The sequence below is a fragment of the Beta vulgaris genome, chromosome 5 (genome assembly GCF_026745355.1).
Source record: "Beta vulgaris subsp. vulgaris cultivar EL10 chromosome 5, EL10.2, whole genome shotgun sequence".
Lineage (NCBI taxonomy): Eukaryota > Viridiplantae > Streptophyta > Magnoliopsida > Caryophyllales > Amaranthaceae > Beta > Beta vulgaris.
Genome location: NC_079206.1, coordinates 10,698,022 through 10,713,208, shown reverse-complemented (window position 1 = coordinate 10,713,208; position 15,187 = coordinate 10,698,022). Strand labels below are relative to the sequence as shown.

The 15,187-nt window shown below is 33.9% G+C and overlaps 1 protein-coding gene and 1 long non-coding RNA gene across 2 annotated transcripts; both read left to right on the top strand.

The window, feature by feature from the left end:
* The first annotated feature begins 4,882 nt into the window (after window positions 1-4,882).
* Window positions 4,883-6,703, top strand: LOC125497593 (uncharacterized). Its single transcript, XR_007274570.2, has 2 exons — window positions 4,883-5,970; window positions 6,080-6,703. It is a non-coding gene; the product is annotated as an uncharacterized LOC125497593 (long non-coding RNA).
* A 5,630-nt stretch (window positions 6,704-12,333) lies between these two features.
* LOC104884131 (hypothetical protein) lies at window positions 12,334-13,203 on the top strand. Its single transcript, XM_010668726.4, has 2 exons — window positions 12,334-12,489; window positions 12,599-13,203. The coding sequence occupies exon 2, from the start codon at window positions 12,630-12,632 to the stop codon at window positions 13,044-13,046; it is 417 nt and encodes a 138-aa protein (XP_010667028.1). The 5' UTR covers window positions 12,334-12,489; window positions 12,599-12,629; the 3' UTR covers window positions 13,047-13,203.
* The last annotated feature ends 1,984 nt before the right edge of the window (window positions 13,204-15,187 follow it).

Sequence of the window (15,187 nt, the reverse complement as noted above, 5' to 3'; positions counted from 1 at the left end):
CCCTTGGCCTATTGGCGGAAGTAGCGGAAGAAAATCTGTCTTCAAAGGAGGACAAAAGGAGATCTCTAATCCCCTCCTGAGAATCCACCCATTGATCCATATTATTTTTTAGTCGGAAAATAGATGAATTGATCGTACGTTTTTTTATCTTGTTGTGAAAGTATCTAGAGTTTTGTCACCTTGCGACAACCACTATTTACGGCTAAACTTGCCCCAATTGGCTTGGCCAAAGAAAAGTAACTTCTCTCTTTGAAGGATAACGCGGTTAATATGGTGAGCTAAAAATGGGTTGAAAGGTTGGTCCCATAGCCTTTGTTCCAACAATTTTAATTTCTCACAATTTTCTGTTAACTTATTTTGAGTGTGACCAAATTTAATCTTAGCCCAGTTCTTAAAACGAGTTTTAATTCGATATAATTTTTGTTGAATTCTAAAAAATCGGGAACCCCATAAGGAGAGCTGCCAATTTTTTCTTACGATTTGATGTGATTTTGGGCCAATGGCCCAAGCATGTGGAAAGCGAAAAGCTAGAGCTGGCATGATATTATCATATCTAGAATAAAAAATGAGTGCAGCATGATCGGATATTGTAAAGGCCCCATCGAAGGATTGACATTAAGGAAAGATATTCATGAAAGAAACGCTTGCACTTGCTCTATCCAAACATTCATAGATGGGTTGATTGTGAGTCACCTTTTTCCATGAGGAGGGTTGGGCTAACGGCACATCGAAACTGTTAGTCGAAGTGAGGAGTTCTGGAAGGCGCTTTAATTGCGATGGGCCGGGAGAGAAAACGACCTCCAATTTTATCATCATGATTTAGCATTTCATTGAAATCACCAAGGGCAATCCAAGGTAGAGAAGAAGAGGCTATAAATTCATCTAAGTAATTCCAAAAAAATGGCTTATCATGTTCTTTTGCAGGGCCATAAAGGCTTGTAACTATGAATTCTTGATTAGTTGGCTTGAATTTGATATTGATATGAGCACATCTATCCGTAGTGGAGTGGGTTGAAACATTAATATTACAATTATTATTCCAAACAATCCAAAGACCCCCACAATGATTAATGGGATCGATGACTAATTTGTTATCAAAATGAAGCGCTTTTAGAATGTTGATACTATTTTGGTGCGAAGTCATGGTTTCAAGGATGAACATAATGTCAGGCTTATATTTATTGCGAAGGTAAACAAGTTTGGCAAGAGCTTCCAGTTTCTTGCCCCCGTGAATACCAACTTATTATTCTCATATGGGTACTTTTTTTATCATGTTTGATGCAAAAAGCACCCAAGGAACATAGCGGATGATTAACATCCGGTTCATAGGGGTCGAAAAGAACCCAATCATAAATAAAATAACAAAGTTACAATTCATATAGTGAGGATCGAGAGGCACATCCACAAACGTGGTCATAGCAAGTGTCAAGCACTTGATTCCGTAGCGAGTGGCTAGCACTCGGTTCCAGTAGATTATAGCAATCCATTTCGTGATTTTTTTTAGCTTACAATTACGACATTGTTGCGAGAAAGAAAACTTATACAAAACACTTAAATACATAATGTAAAGTAAATGCAGCTTGATTTCTAGATGTAAAGTAAGGAACTTTAAAAATTTAGGTTTACGGTGGGGGACATTGAGAAGAAATGCACAGTCCTGTGGCGGGCAATTATTGGGGCTGAAACATGAAATTGATTAATAGAACACCAAGCAAAAGTGGGTTGAAAACGAAGCAAAACAACCCTCCATGACAATGGTTGAACAGCTGAATCTGTACAAAGGAGGAACCACACTCCAAAGCAATTGTACCAAAAATGATTGTAATTCCAAACCCAAAAAGGCAAAAGACATGACCCATAGGTAATTGCAATACTAATTAAGAAATAAGAACCATTCCAAAACCATAACCATTGCACATCCAAGGGAAGCAAATAAACCAACAAGACCATATAGAAAAGCTTAACATGAATCCAACTAAGATAAAGGTGAACTGAGCAAGAATTCAAAAGAAGCCTTGTTGAAATACTCTTATAAAGCATACTAGAACTTTGATGAGAAGAGTTAAGAAAAACTAAGGCCAAGTTGCAATTGAAATAGCAAGGGACCCTTTGTTGAAAACAAATCCGCAGCACAATAATGATGTTCTGAGTGTGAATCAAGACATTATTAGACTTTGAAGAACATAGCGTAGAATTGGAGAAAAGGCAATTGGCTAGGAATAGATTGCACCCAGTATTCACAATTTGAGTACAACAACTAGACAAGTTCCAAAGACGGGATCCCGTACCAACAAAAATTAAGCATATAATATCCATCAACCATGAAAAGCAGACAATTGAAGGTATCTCAAACCAAATAAACAGCAAATTCAGAGCCAACTGCAGATTAATACTTGGAATTAATCTAAAACGAACCAGTAAAATGGTATTAAAAGCCAACCATAAGTAACAAGAAATCAAAAGAAGGAGATGAAAGCTTACCTGGAAGCAAGCGTGGAAGTGTGGACAGGGACGAACTGTCGATCGGGTCAGGCGGGACGGGTCGTCCTTCCGATGGGCTGGAAGCGCGGGAGCACAAGCGTGGAAGTAGTGGATCGAATCTTGAGAGCCATGGTCTGGCAGCAATCGCAGTGGTCCAGGACAGAATGTTGTTGATAGAGTATAAATCTATTCCTGGGGCCTCAACCATCAGCTTAAGCTTTTGGTTGAGTTGGTCCTTTGACATGGTATCAAGAGCCAGTGTGACATAAAGGTCACGGGTTCAAATCTCATCACCCCCTCATTGCTAAGTGGAATATTTAGCGCCAGGTATGAGGGAGACCTGTGCTGCATCCACACTTCAAGCCTAAAGGGCTCTTGAGTGAGGGGGCGTGATAGAGTATAAATCTATTCCTGGGGCCTCAACTATCAGCTTAAGCTTTTGGTTGAGTTGGTCCTTTGACAGTTGCGGCTCGCGGTGGAGTAAATTGTGTTCGCCATTGTTGTGGAAGATGAATGGGCAAGGTAGATAAGGATGCTTTTGGGGAAATCTTTTAGTTTGCTTTAGAGATTCGGGTAGGTTTTCATTTTGGGGGCTTTAGAGCATCAACATTCATTACATCCCCATAATTTCTCTCTTCATCTCATTCGTCCACATCACTTTCCACTAACTTTATCACATACCTTTCCCATTTCACAATTCCACACCTTCATTCATTAACCTTCCCATTTACCTTTTCTCTCCTACTTTTCCATACCCCACATCCTTTTATCTCTCCTACTTTTCATACCCCACCCATAATTTGTCTTCCACGTGGCAATGCACCATAGGCCACCATTATTGGATGGTTATCTATTTATTGGTGTTCCCCATTTTTTTTTATCATGAGTAACATACTTCTATTGGTGGGAAGATTCCTATTTTAAGTTTTTCACAGATGGGGAACTCCAATATAGGTGCTCTTAGTTTTCTTCTTTTTTCTCTTTTTCTTTCTCTTTCTCTCACTAGAAGTCACTTGCATCTTTTATTTCGCTTAAACTAATTGAGTAACTAGTTACGTATAGCAATAATGATGAGACCCACAAAATAAAAGAATTCGTAGATCCCCTTTACCCATATGAACACATAACAATTAACAAGTAGAAATGGGATTCTACTATCCATGACGAAAAAATTGAAACAAATGGTTAAAACTTTTAAAAGAAAAAAATTGATCATAAAGTAATTCTTTAATGTTATATTATTTTATTGTTTTTGTAATCACTTATTTATATGAATCTTGTCAATTTTTAGCGCTAACATAATGAACCAAAAAAAAACCATGGCCATAGCTATGAATGACATTCGGTTGAAAGAACAATTATCATATTAGTTGATAGACCTTTTGGAATAATGTAGGCCCCATTGATAGAATTTGTAGAGTCCCTCAACCCAAATTAGAATTTAACTTTTGGGTCAGCTTACCGTGAATATGTGATAATAGTTAATAAAAATAATTGAACCTTTTGATAGTGAAAACATATATGGACGATAGTCTAGGCAAAATCTTTATTGCGAAAATTCGATTGATGCTTTAAACAAAAAGGATAAATTATGGACGTTTCTCTGTCATCTCACAAGGTTTGAGAAAATTGGTATGAGGAATTAAACCTATTGACTAACAGATTTGGTCTGAAAAATGGAACCAATTGACAAATAAAATTGATATAAATCATATAATGGTAGGTGTTTGAATTTTAAAATTTTAAATTATTAGACTGAATAAGGATGAATCAATAGAACCTTTTTAAGATGATCATAGAAATTACAATTGAATGAACATAGAGTAAAAATGTCTCTAGATGGATGCATATGAATCAACGATGACATATAGGCCTTGAAGAAGAGAATTTGTGGCAACCCACACCCACATATTTATACATATACATACCCACGTGATAATTATTCATGTGTTAACAAGAAGATCATATGAGCTTACCATGCATTATATAATGAGTAGTGAATAATAAAATGGTTCTGTGTGGCCCAGATAAAAAAGAATATTGCGTCTTTTTTCTATATAAAGGTGGACAAGCATGTCATTATTGTTTGGTTGAATGTATAGTTATTATACTTTTGACATACCTACTATAATCATGACGGTGCCTAAAGAAATTAATACATGTATCCCTTTCTCCATCAAAATAAGCCAATAATAATATAATTTTGGCTTAGTTGACCATCATAAAAAAATGATATGAATTCCTAAATCGTTAAATCGAGAAGGTTGTGTGACTAGTATTCTAACATGAATTTTTAATTTTTGAACAATCCGACCACTCTTCATTTTTCATGGGGTCATATTTTAGTAATTCTATAGAATCCCTTGATTATTTGAGACGGCTCAAGTAATAAATTTTAGGAAAATAATGCTTATTGACCTATAGCAATAAAAATAGGACCTAGAGAATAAAATAATTCGTAGATCCCCTTTACTCATGTGAACACATAACAAGCATAAATTGTGGTGTACTTACTGTTATGAAAAAATTGAAATGAATTGTTAAACCGTTTAAACGAATTTCTTTATATTTAAAAGTAATTCTTTAATGCAAATAATTTTAATATTTTTTCTATCAATTATTTATATGGGTCTTGCCAATTTTTTGCTTTGACATGATGATCCAAAAAACAATCATGGCCCTAGCTAGGAATCACATATTTTAAAGAATAACTATCAAATTAGTTTTTAGACCTTTAGGAATAACTTTGGCCCCATTGATAGAATTTGTAGAAGCCATCAACCAACATAACTACTTTGGGATCAGCTTACCGCAAATATGTGATAAAGGTTAATAAAAATAAATAAACTTTTTGAGAGAGAAAGCAATTATGGATGATATTATATGATGACATTTTATTTAAAAAATTGGGTAAGTGCTTGAAACGAATAAGAAATTTTATGTATTTTTCCCTATCATTTCACAAGATTTGAGAAAATAGATATGAGGAATTAAACCTATTGAAAAAGAGAATTGGTGTGAAAAATCAAACCTATTGACAAATAAAATTTGTATAAATCATATAATGCTAGGTTTTTAAATTTTTAAATTTTGAATTATTATCCTGAAAAAAGGATCAATGTAACATTTTTAACATGATCCTATAAATCATAATCAAATGAACATAGAGTAAAAATCTTTGTTGATGGATGCAAAAGAATCAACAATGATATATAGGCCTAAAAGAATAGGATTTGTGGCTCCCTACACCCACTTATTTATACATACATATACGCACATGATAATTATTTGGATGAAAACAAGATGATCGCATATGAAGTTACCATACATTATAAAGAGCATCAAATAATACAATTGTTCCTTGCGGCCCACATAAAAAAGAATATCGCGTCTCTTCTCTATATAAAGGTGAGCAAGCATGACATTATTGTTTGCAAGTGAGACAGTTAGTTGCTTGGAGTTCACAGAAGAACTTGATATCAACTCAAGGTAAGTGCCTATTTCTAATCATTCTCCCCATATAATTAGCTCATCTTGTTCATCTTAATTAATATCTAAAATTAATTTTTTTCTTTTTTTATCTTTGGTCCGTATACAGGAGAATATAATATAATACCCTATAATTAAAGATGGCTAGCATTAAGCAATGTAAGGAGATGATAGTGAAGTTTAGTAACAATGTTCAAGATACCATTAGTGTTAAGCTCATCAAAGAAGATGGAGAAGATCCAGTAGATGTCTATGGAAGAATAGCAGGTCGCTTCGGCATCGGTTCTGAGTTTGTATTATTCAATAAGACCCAAAGTTAACGTATTGAGGTTAGGTCTGGGGAATTCATTCCCTTAGAAAGGGATGAGGTGGTTGTGCCTGCAGAAGCGAGCGAATTGAACTCGAGATTACAGTGTACTTGATGGATTATGATACTGTTTCTCCTGACGATGAAATTGCAAATGGTAAAGTGGTGCTTCTAGTCAAATCTGCCGGTGAAAGTGATCAAAAATCCATTGCTGGCAAGTATGGCTCAATTGAAGTCAATCTAGTTTGGGGTTGAACCTAATTGTGATGGTTCTCAATTAATCTCGGTGCAGTGTTACTAGCTAGCTAGTATAACTAAATAAAACATGGGTTCTCAATCCCTGCATTAGTTTTCACATTTCCTATACAATCATGTACTATTTAAATATAATAATAGACCACGAAATATGCAGGTCTTTTTTTGTCTCGTCCTCGCCAACTAACCCTTTCCCAATTGTGATCATCGTAGAAGTTCGTCGGACTAATTAGCTAGACATTTTAAAATAAATCCATACAACGAGGCCATTAAAAATACCCTATATACATTAATCGATCCTCTAAGACAGTACATGCCGTGATATATATTAACTGGATCGATATGTACCGACATATGTGTTTCAAATGGAAAGAATAACTAATAAGATAAAATTGTATCTTGCTGAAAATCTCAACTCTAAAATAGGATAGAAGTTTTGAAGATATTCTCATATTTTATTAAAAATATTACTTTTCTTCTATTAGTCGTTTTAATTTTTCTAAATTGATTTGATCAATCGTATACTCTTAAGAGAAAGAGAAAGAAAAAAAATCGGTATGAATCCTCAAACTTTTCGACTAAGAAATTTTACATGTATCATATTATAAAATACTTCATCTGTTCGAAATAAGCAGATTGAGTAATTGACACTATTCATCAACTAACTTTGACTCAATCTTCTCGCTACTAGATAAAGAAAGTCATGGTCAAGTGGGATATTCTTAGATTCGTTTTAATGTATAATTTAAAAATAGTAACTATTTCAAATTCTAACTTGCGCACCAATCAAAGATATTAATGATAAATAAAATAAGTGCATCGCGTTACGTGAAAAAGTGAATGTAACGCTTATTTACAAATGGAGAAAGTTTATTTCCATAAAAAGAATCTGGCATCATTTATTTTTTATGACTCCCATTATTACCATTACCATAAAACTATTAGAAGTTTACAGACTCCCCAAGGCATAATATTATAATGAATGAATGAGAGTAACAAATCTTGATACCTACTATAAGCATGATGGGGTCCATAGAATTGAATTCTTATAACCCACCACTCACATGAGATAAGAACAAGAATAATTTCAGGTCATCTTTTTATTGTGACACATTGACATGGATCACTAAACCTTTTAGGCGGAAAAATTATATGAATGATATTCTAAAAGGAATTGTTTTTTGGGAAAATATTTTTTGAAACAATATCATCTAACCCCTAAATTCTTTTGAAACAACATAAGTAATCAAATTTGGTAGAATGTATAGTTATAATACTTTTTGATATACCTATTGAGATCATGATGGTACTTAAGGAAATTAATATATCTATCCCTCCTCCACCAACAATATCCAATTATAATAGGATTTGGGGTTAGTTGGCCATCATAAAAATAATGATATGAATTCCTGAACTCTTAAACCGAGAAGGTTTTTCTGACTAGTATTCTAACATGATTCTTTTTTCATTTTTAAATAATTCGTGCACTCTTTATTTTTTGTGGGTATATTTTGTCCATCACTTATTTGTATGGGCCTTGGCATGATGAACCAAAAAACAATTATGGCCCTAGCTAGGAATCACATTCGGTTGAAAGAATGACTATCACATTAGTTTTTAGACCTTTAGGAATAACTTTGGCCCCATTGATAGAATTTGTAGAAGCGCTCAACCAACATAACAACTTTGGGACCAGCTTACCGCGAATATGTGATAAAGGTTAATAAAAATAAATAAACCTTTTGAGAGAGAAAGAAATTATGGATGATATTATATGATAACATTTTATTTGAAAAATTGGGTAAATGCTTTAAACAAATAAGAAAATTTTTGTATTTTTCTCTATCATTTTACAAGATTTGAGAAATTAGATATGAGGAATTAAACCTATCGAAAAAGAGATTTGTTATAAAAAATCAAACCTATTGACAAAAGAAAATTGGTATAAATCATATAATGCTAGGTTTTAAATTTTAAATTAGTAGCCCGAAAAAAGTATTAATAGAACAATTTTAACATGATCCTATAAATCATAATCAAATGAACATAGAGTAAAAATCTTAATTAATATCTAAAATTAATGTTCTTTTTTATCTTTGGTCCGTCTACAGGAGAATATAATATAATACCCTATAATTAAAGATGGCCAGCATTAAGCAATGTAAGAAGATGATAGTGAAGTTCAGTAACAATGTTCAAGCTACCACTAGTGTTAAACTCATCAGCGGAGATGGAGAAGATCCAGCAGATGTCTATGGAAGAATAACAGATCGCTTCGGCATTAGTTTTGAGTTTGTATTATTCAATAAGAGCCAAAGTCAACGTATTGAGGTTAGGCCTGAGGAATTCATTCCCTTAGAAAGTGATGAGGTGGTTGTGCCTGCAGAAGCAAGTGAACTCGAGATTACAGCTCACTTGATGGATTATGATACTATTTCTCTTGACGATGAAATTGCAAATGGTAAAGTTGTGTTTCTAGGCAAATCTGCCGGTGAAAGCGATAAAAAACCCATTGCTGGACAGTATGGCTCTATTGAAGTCAATGTAGTTTGGGGTTGAACCTAATTTTGATGGTTCCCAATTAATCTTGGTGCAGTGTTACTAGCTAGCTAGTATAACTAAATAAAACATGGGTTCTCAATCCCTGCACTAGTTTTCACATTTCCTATGCGATCATGTACTATTTAAATATAATAATATGTTTTTGCTTAGACAATGCAACGGAATATGCGGGTCTTTTTTTGTCTCGTCCTCGCCAACTAACCCTTTCCCAATTGTGATCATCGTAGAAGTTCGTCGGACTCATTAGCTAGGCATTTTCAAATAAATCCATACAACGAGGCCAATAAAATTACCCTATATACATTAATCGATCATCTAAGATAGTAAATGTTGTTATATATATTAAGTGGATAGATATGAACCGACAGATGTGTTTCAAATGGAAAGAATAACTAATAAGATAAAATTGTATCTTGCTGAAAATCTCAACTCTACAATACGATAGAATTTTTGAAGATATTCTCATATTTATTTAAAATATTAATGTTCTTCTATTAGTCGTTTTAATTTTTCTAAATTGATTTGATCAATTGTATACTCATAAGAGAAAAAGAAAGAGAAAAAATCGGTATGAATCCTCAAGCTTTTTAGAAATTTTATATGTATCATATTATAAACGGTTTTTCACCATATACCCCTGACAAATTTTTTTTTGCACCGTATACCCTTTCAACTTTCCAAATTCACCATATACCCTTCACTTTTCAAAAAATACGTCAACTTACCCTTTTGACTAACGGTGTTAGACTTCAATTAGCCATTAGGCCCTAATCTCTACTAAAGCTAATTAACTACCATAAACCCTAAACCCTAAATAACCATAAAAATCCTAAAAACCCATCAGCCCACAGCCCACTCCAAGCCCACCCCCAGCCCACACCCACCACCCCTCTCCCAGCTGCAACCTCGCCAGTCCACGCCCAGCGTCCTCCCCCACCCCGATCCCCATCCAGCCAGATTTTTGCACTCCACCCCCATCCCCACCGGATTTTCGCTCTCTCTCCCCCACCGGATTCTCGCTCTCTCTCCCCCACCAGATTTTCGCTCTCTCTCCCCCACCGGATTTTCGCTCTCTCTCCCCCACCGGATTTTCGCTCTCTATCCCCCACCGGATTCTCGCGCTGTCTCCTCACCGGATTCTCGCTATCTCTCCCCCACCGGATACTCGCTTTCTCTCCCCATCGGATTTTCGCTCTCTCTCCCCACCGCAAACATGTGACCCCCTCTCCTCACCTTCCTTTTCTCTCTCTCCTCCGCCATGCATGACAACTACGTTGTTGGGGTTATCGGGGAAAGGGGATGGGGTGGGGTTGTTAGGAAAAGGGAGGGGGTGGGTTTACAGAGGAAAGGGGAGCGGGTGGGGTTGTCGGGGAAAGGGGTGGGGATTGCGGCTGGGGTGGGGGTGGGGGGTGGGTGGTGGGTGGCTAGGGCAGGTTTAGGGTTAATTAGGGTTAGAGGGTAATTAGGGAGTTAGGATTTAGGTTAGTTAACTTGGATTAAAGGGGATTAGGGCCTAATGACTAACGGAAGTCTAACACCGTTAGTCAAAATGGTAAGTTGATGTATTTTTTGAAAAGTGAAGGTATATGGTGAATTTGGAAAGTTGAAAGGGTATACGGTGCAAAAAAAAATTTGTCGGAGGTATATGGTGAAAAACCGTATTATAAAATACTTCATCTGTTCGAAATAAGCAGATTGAGTAATTGACACTATTCATCAACTAACTTTGACTCAATCTTCTCGCTAATAGATAAAGAAAATCATAGTCAAGTGGCATATTCTTAGATTCGTTTTAATGTATAATTTAAAAATAGTAACTATTTCAAATTCTATCTTGTGCACCAATCAAAGATATTAATGATCAATAAAATATGTGCATCGCGTTACGTGAAAAAGTGAATGTAACGCTTATTTACAAATGGAGAAAGTTTATTTCTATAAAAAGAATCTGGCATCATTTATTTTTATGTCTCCCATTGTTACCATCACCGTAAAACTATTAAAAGTTTACATACTCCCCAAGGCATAATATTATAATGAATGAATGAGAGTAACAAATCTTGATAGACCTACTATATGCATGATGGGGTCCATCGAATTAAATTCTTATAACCCACCACTCACATAAGATAAGAACAAGAATAATTTCGGGTCATCTTTTTATTGTGACACATTGACATGAATCACTAAACTTTTTAGGTGGAAAAATTGTATGAATGATATTCTAAAACAAATTTTTTTTGGGAAAATATTTGCTCACTTAACATTATATATGACTATATTATATAACAATATCATCTAACCCCTAAATTCTTTTGAAACAACATACGTAATCAAATTTGGTAGAATGTATAGTTATAATACTTTTTGATATACATATTGTGATCATGATGATACCTAAGGAAATTAATATATGTATCCCTCCTACACCAACACAAGCCAATAATAATAGGATTTGGGGTCAGTTGGCCATCATAAAAATAATAATACGAATTCCTAAACTCTTAAACCGAGAAGGTTTATCTGACTAGTATTCTAACACGATTCTTTTTTCATTTTTGAATAATTCGTCCACTCTTTATTTTATATGGGTATATTTTTTCCATCACTTATTTGTATGGGCCTTGCGAATTGTTAACTTTAACATGATGAACTGAAAAACAATCATGGCCCTAGCTAGGAATCACATTCGGTTGAAAGACTAACTATAACATTTGTTTTTAGACCTTTAGGATTAACTTTGGCCCCATTGATAGAATTTGTAGAAGCTCTCAACCCACATAACAACTTTGGGACTAGCTTACCGCGAATATGTGATAAAGGTTAATAAAAATAAATAAACCTTTTGAGAGAGAAAGCAATTATGGAAAATATTATATGATGTTAGATATGAGGAATTAAACCTATTGAAAAAAAGAATTGGTATGAAAAATCAAACCTATTGACAAAGAAAATTTGTATAAATCATATAATGCTAGGTTTTTTAATTTTTAAATTTTAAATTATTAGCCCGAAAAAGGATCAATAGAACATTTTTAACATGATCCTATAAATCATAATCAAATGAACATAGAGTAAAAATCTTTGTTGATGGATGCAATAGAATCAACAATGATATATAGGCCTAAAATAATAGGATTTGTGGGTCCCCACACCCAGTTAATTATACATATATATACCCACATGATAATTATTTGGATGAAAACAAGAAGATCGTATATGAAGTTACCATACATTATAAAGAGCATCGAATAATACAATTGTTCCTTGCGGCCCACATAAAAAAGAATATTGCGTCTCTTCTCTATATAAAGGTGGGCAAGCATGACATTATTGTTTGCAAGTGAGACAGTTAGTTGCTTTGAGTTCACAGAAGAACGTGATATCAACTCAAGGTAAGTGCCTATTTCTGATCACTCTCCTTATATAATTAGCTCATCTTGTTCATCTTAATTAATATCTAAAATTGATGTTTTTCCTTTCTTATCTTTGGTCCGTATACAGGAGAATATAATATAATACCCTATAATTAAAGATGGCCAGCATTAAGCAATGTAAGGAGATGATAGTGAAGTTCAGTAACAATGTTCAAGCTACCATTAGTGTTAAGCTCATCAACGGAGATGGAGAAGATCCAGCAGATGTGTATGGAAGAATAGCAGGTCGCTTCGGCATCGGTTCTGAGTTTGTATTATTCGATAAGAGCCAAAGTCAACGTATTGAGGTTAGGCCTGAGGAATTCATTCCCTTAGAAAGGGATGAGGTGGTTGTGCCTGCAGAAGCAAGCGAACTCGAGATTACAGCTCACTTGATGGATTATGATACTATTTCTCCTGACGATGAAATTGCAAACGGTAAAGCTGTGTTTCTAGTCAAATCTGCCGGCCAAAGCGATAAAAAACCCATTGCTGGACAGTATGGCTCTATTGAAGTCAATGTAGTTTGGGGTTGAACCTAATTGTGATGGTTCCCAATTAATCTCGGTGCAGTGTTACTAGCTAGCTAGTATAACTAAATAAAACATGGGTTCTCAATCCCTGCACTAGTTTTCACATTTCCTATGCGATCATGTACTATTTAAATATAATAATATGTTTTTGCTTCGACAATGCAACGGAATATGCAGGTCTTTTTTTGTCTCGTCCTCGCCAACTAACCCTTTCCCAATTGTGATCATCGTAGAAGTTCGTCAGACTAATTAGCTAGGCATTTAAAAATAAATCCAAACAACGAGGCCAATAAAATTACCCTATATACATTAATCGATCCTCTAAGACAGTAAATGTTGTTATATATATTAAGTGGATAGATATGAACCGACAGATGTGCTTCAAATGGAAAGAATAACTAATAAGATAAAATTGTATCTTGCTGAAAATCTCAACTCTACAATACGATAGAATTTTTGAAGATATTCTCATATTTTATTAAAAATATTACTTTTCTTCTATTTGTCGTTTTAATTTTTCTAAATTGATTTGATCAATCGTATACTCTTAAGAGAAAGAGAAAGAGAAAGAGAAAAAATCGGTATGAATCTTCAAACTTTTCGACTAAGAAATTTTACATGTATCATATTATAAAATACTTCATCCGTTCGAAATAAGCAGATTGAGTAATTGACACTATTCATCAACTAACTTTGACTCAATCTTCTCGCTACTAGATAAAGAAAGTCATAGTCAAGTGGCATATTCTTAGATTGTTTTAATGTATAATTTAAAAATAGTAACTATTTCAAATTCTACCTTGTGCACCAATCAAATATATTAATGATAAATAAAGTAAGTGCATTGCGTTACGTGAAAAAGTGAATGTAACGCTTATTTACAAATGGAGAAAGTTTATTTCTATAAAAAGAATCTGGCATCATTTATTTTATATGTCTTCCATTGTTACCATCACCATAAAACCATTAAAAGTTTACATACTCCCCAAGGCATAATATTATAATGAATGAAAGAGAGTAACAAAACTTGATAGACCTACAATATGCATGATGGGGTCCATCGAATTGAATTCTTATAACCCACCACTCACATAAGATAAGAACAAAAATAATTTCGGGTCATCTTTTTATTGTGACACATTGACATGAATCACTAAACCTTTTAGGCGGAAAAATTGTATGAATGACATTCTAAAACAAATTTTTTTTTGGGAAAATATTTGCTCACTTAACATTATATATGACTATATTATATAACAATATCATCTAACCCCTAAATTCTTTTGAAACAACATAAGTAATAAGATTTGGTAGAATGTATAGTTATAATACTTTGATATACATATTGTGATCATGATGATACCTAAGGAAATTAATATATGTATCCCTCCTCCACTAACACAAGCCAATAATAATAGGATTTGGGGTCAGTTGGCCATCATAAAAATAATGATATGAATTCCTAAACTCTTAAACCGAGAAGGTTTATCTGACTAGTATTCTAACACGATTCTTTTTTCATTTTTGAATAATTCGTCCACTCTTTATTTTTTATGGGTATATTTTGTCCATCACTTATTTGTATGGGCCTTGCCAATTTTTAACTTTAACATGATGAACTGAAAAACAATCATGGCCCTAGCTAGGAATGACATTCGGTTGAAAGAATAACTATCACATTAGTTTTTAGACCTTTAGGAATAACTTTGGCCCGATTGATAGAATTTGTAGAAGCCCTCAACCCACATAACAACTTTGGGACCAGCTTACCGCGAATATGTGATAAAGGTTAATAAAAATAAAAAACCTTTTGAGAGAAAAGCAATTATGGATAATATTATATGATGACATTTCATTTAAAAAATTTGGTAAATGCTTTAAACGAATAAGAAAATTTTTGTATTTTTCTCTATCATTTCACAAGATTTGAGAAATTAGATATGAAGAATTAAACCTATTGAAAAAAAGAATTGGTATGAAAAATCAAACCTATTGACAAAGAAAATTTGTATAAATCATATAATGCTAGGTTTTTTAATTTTTAAATTTTAAATTATTAGCCCGAAAAAGGATCAATAGAACATTTTTAACATGATCCTATAAATCATAATCAAATGAACATAGAGTAAAAATCTTTGTTGATG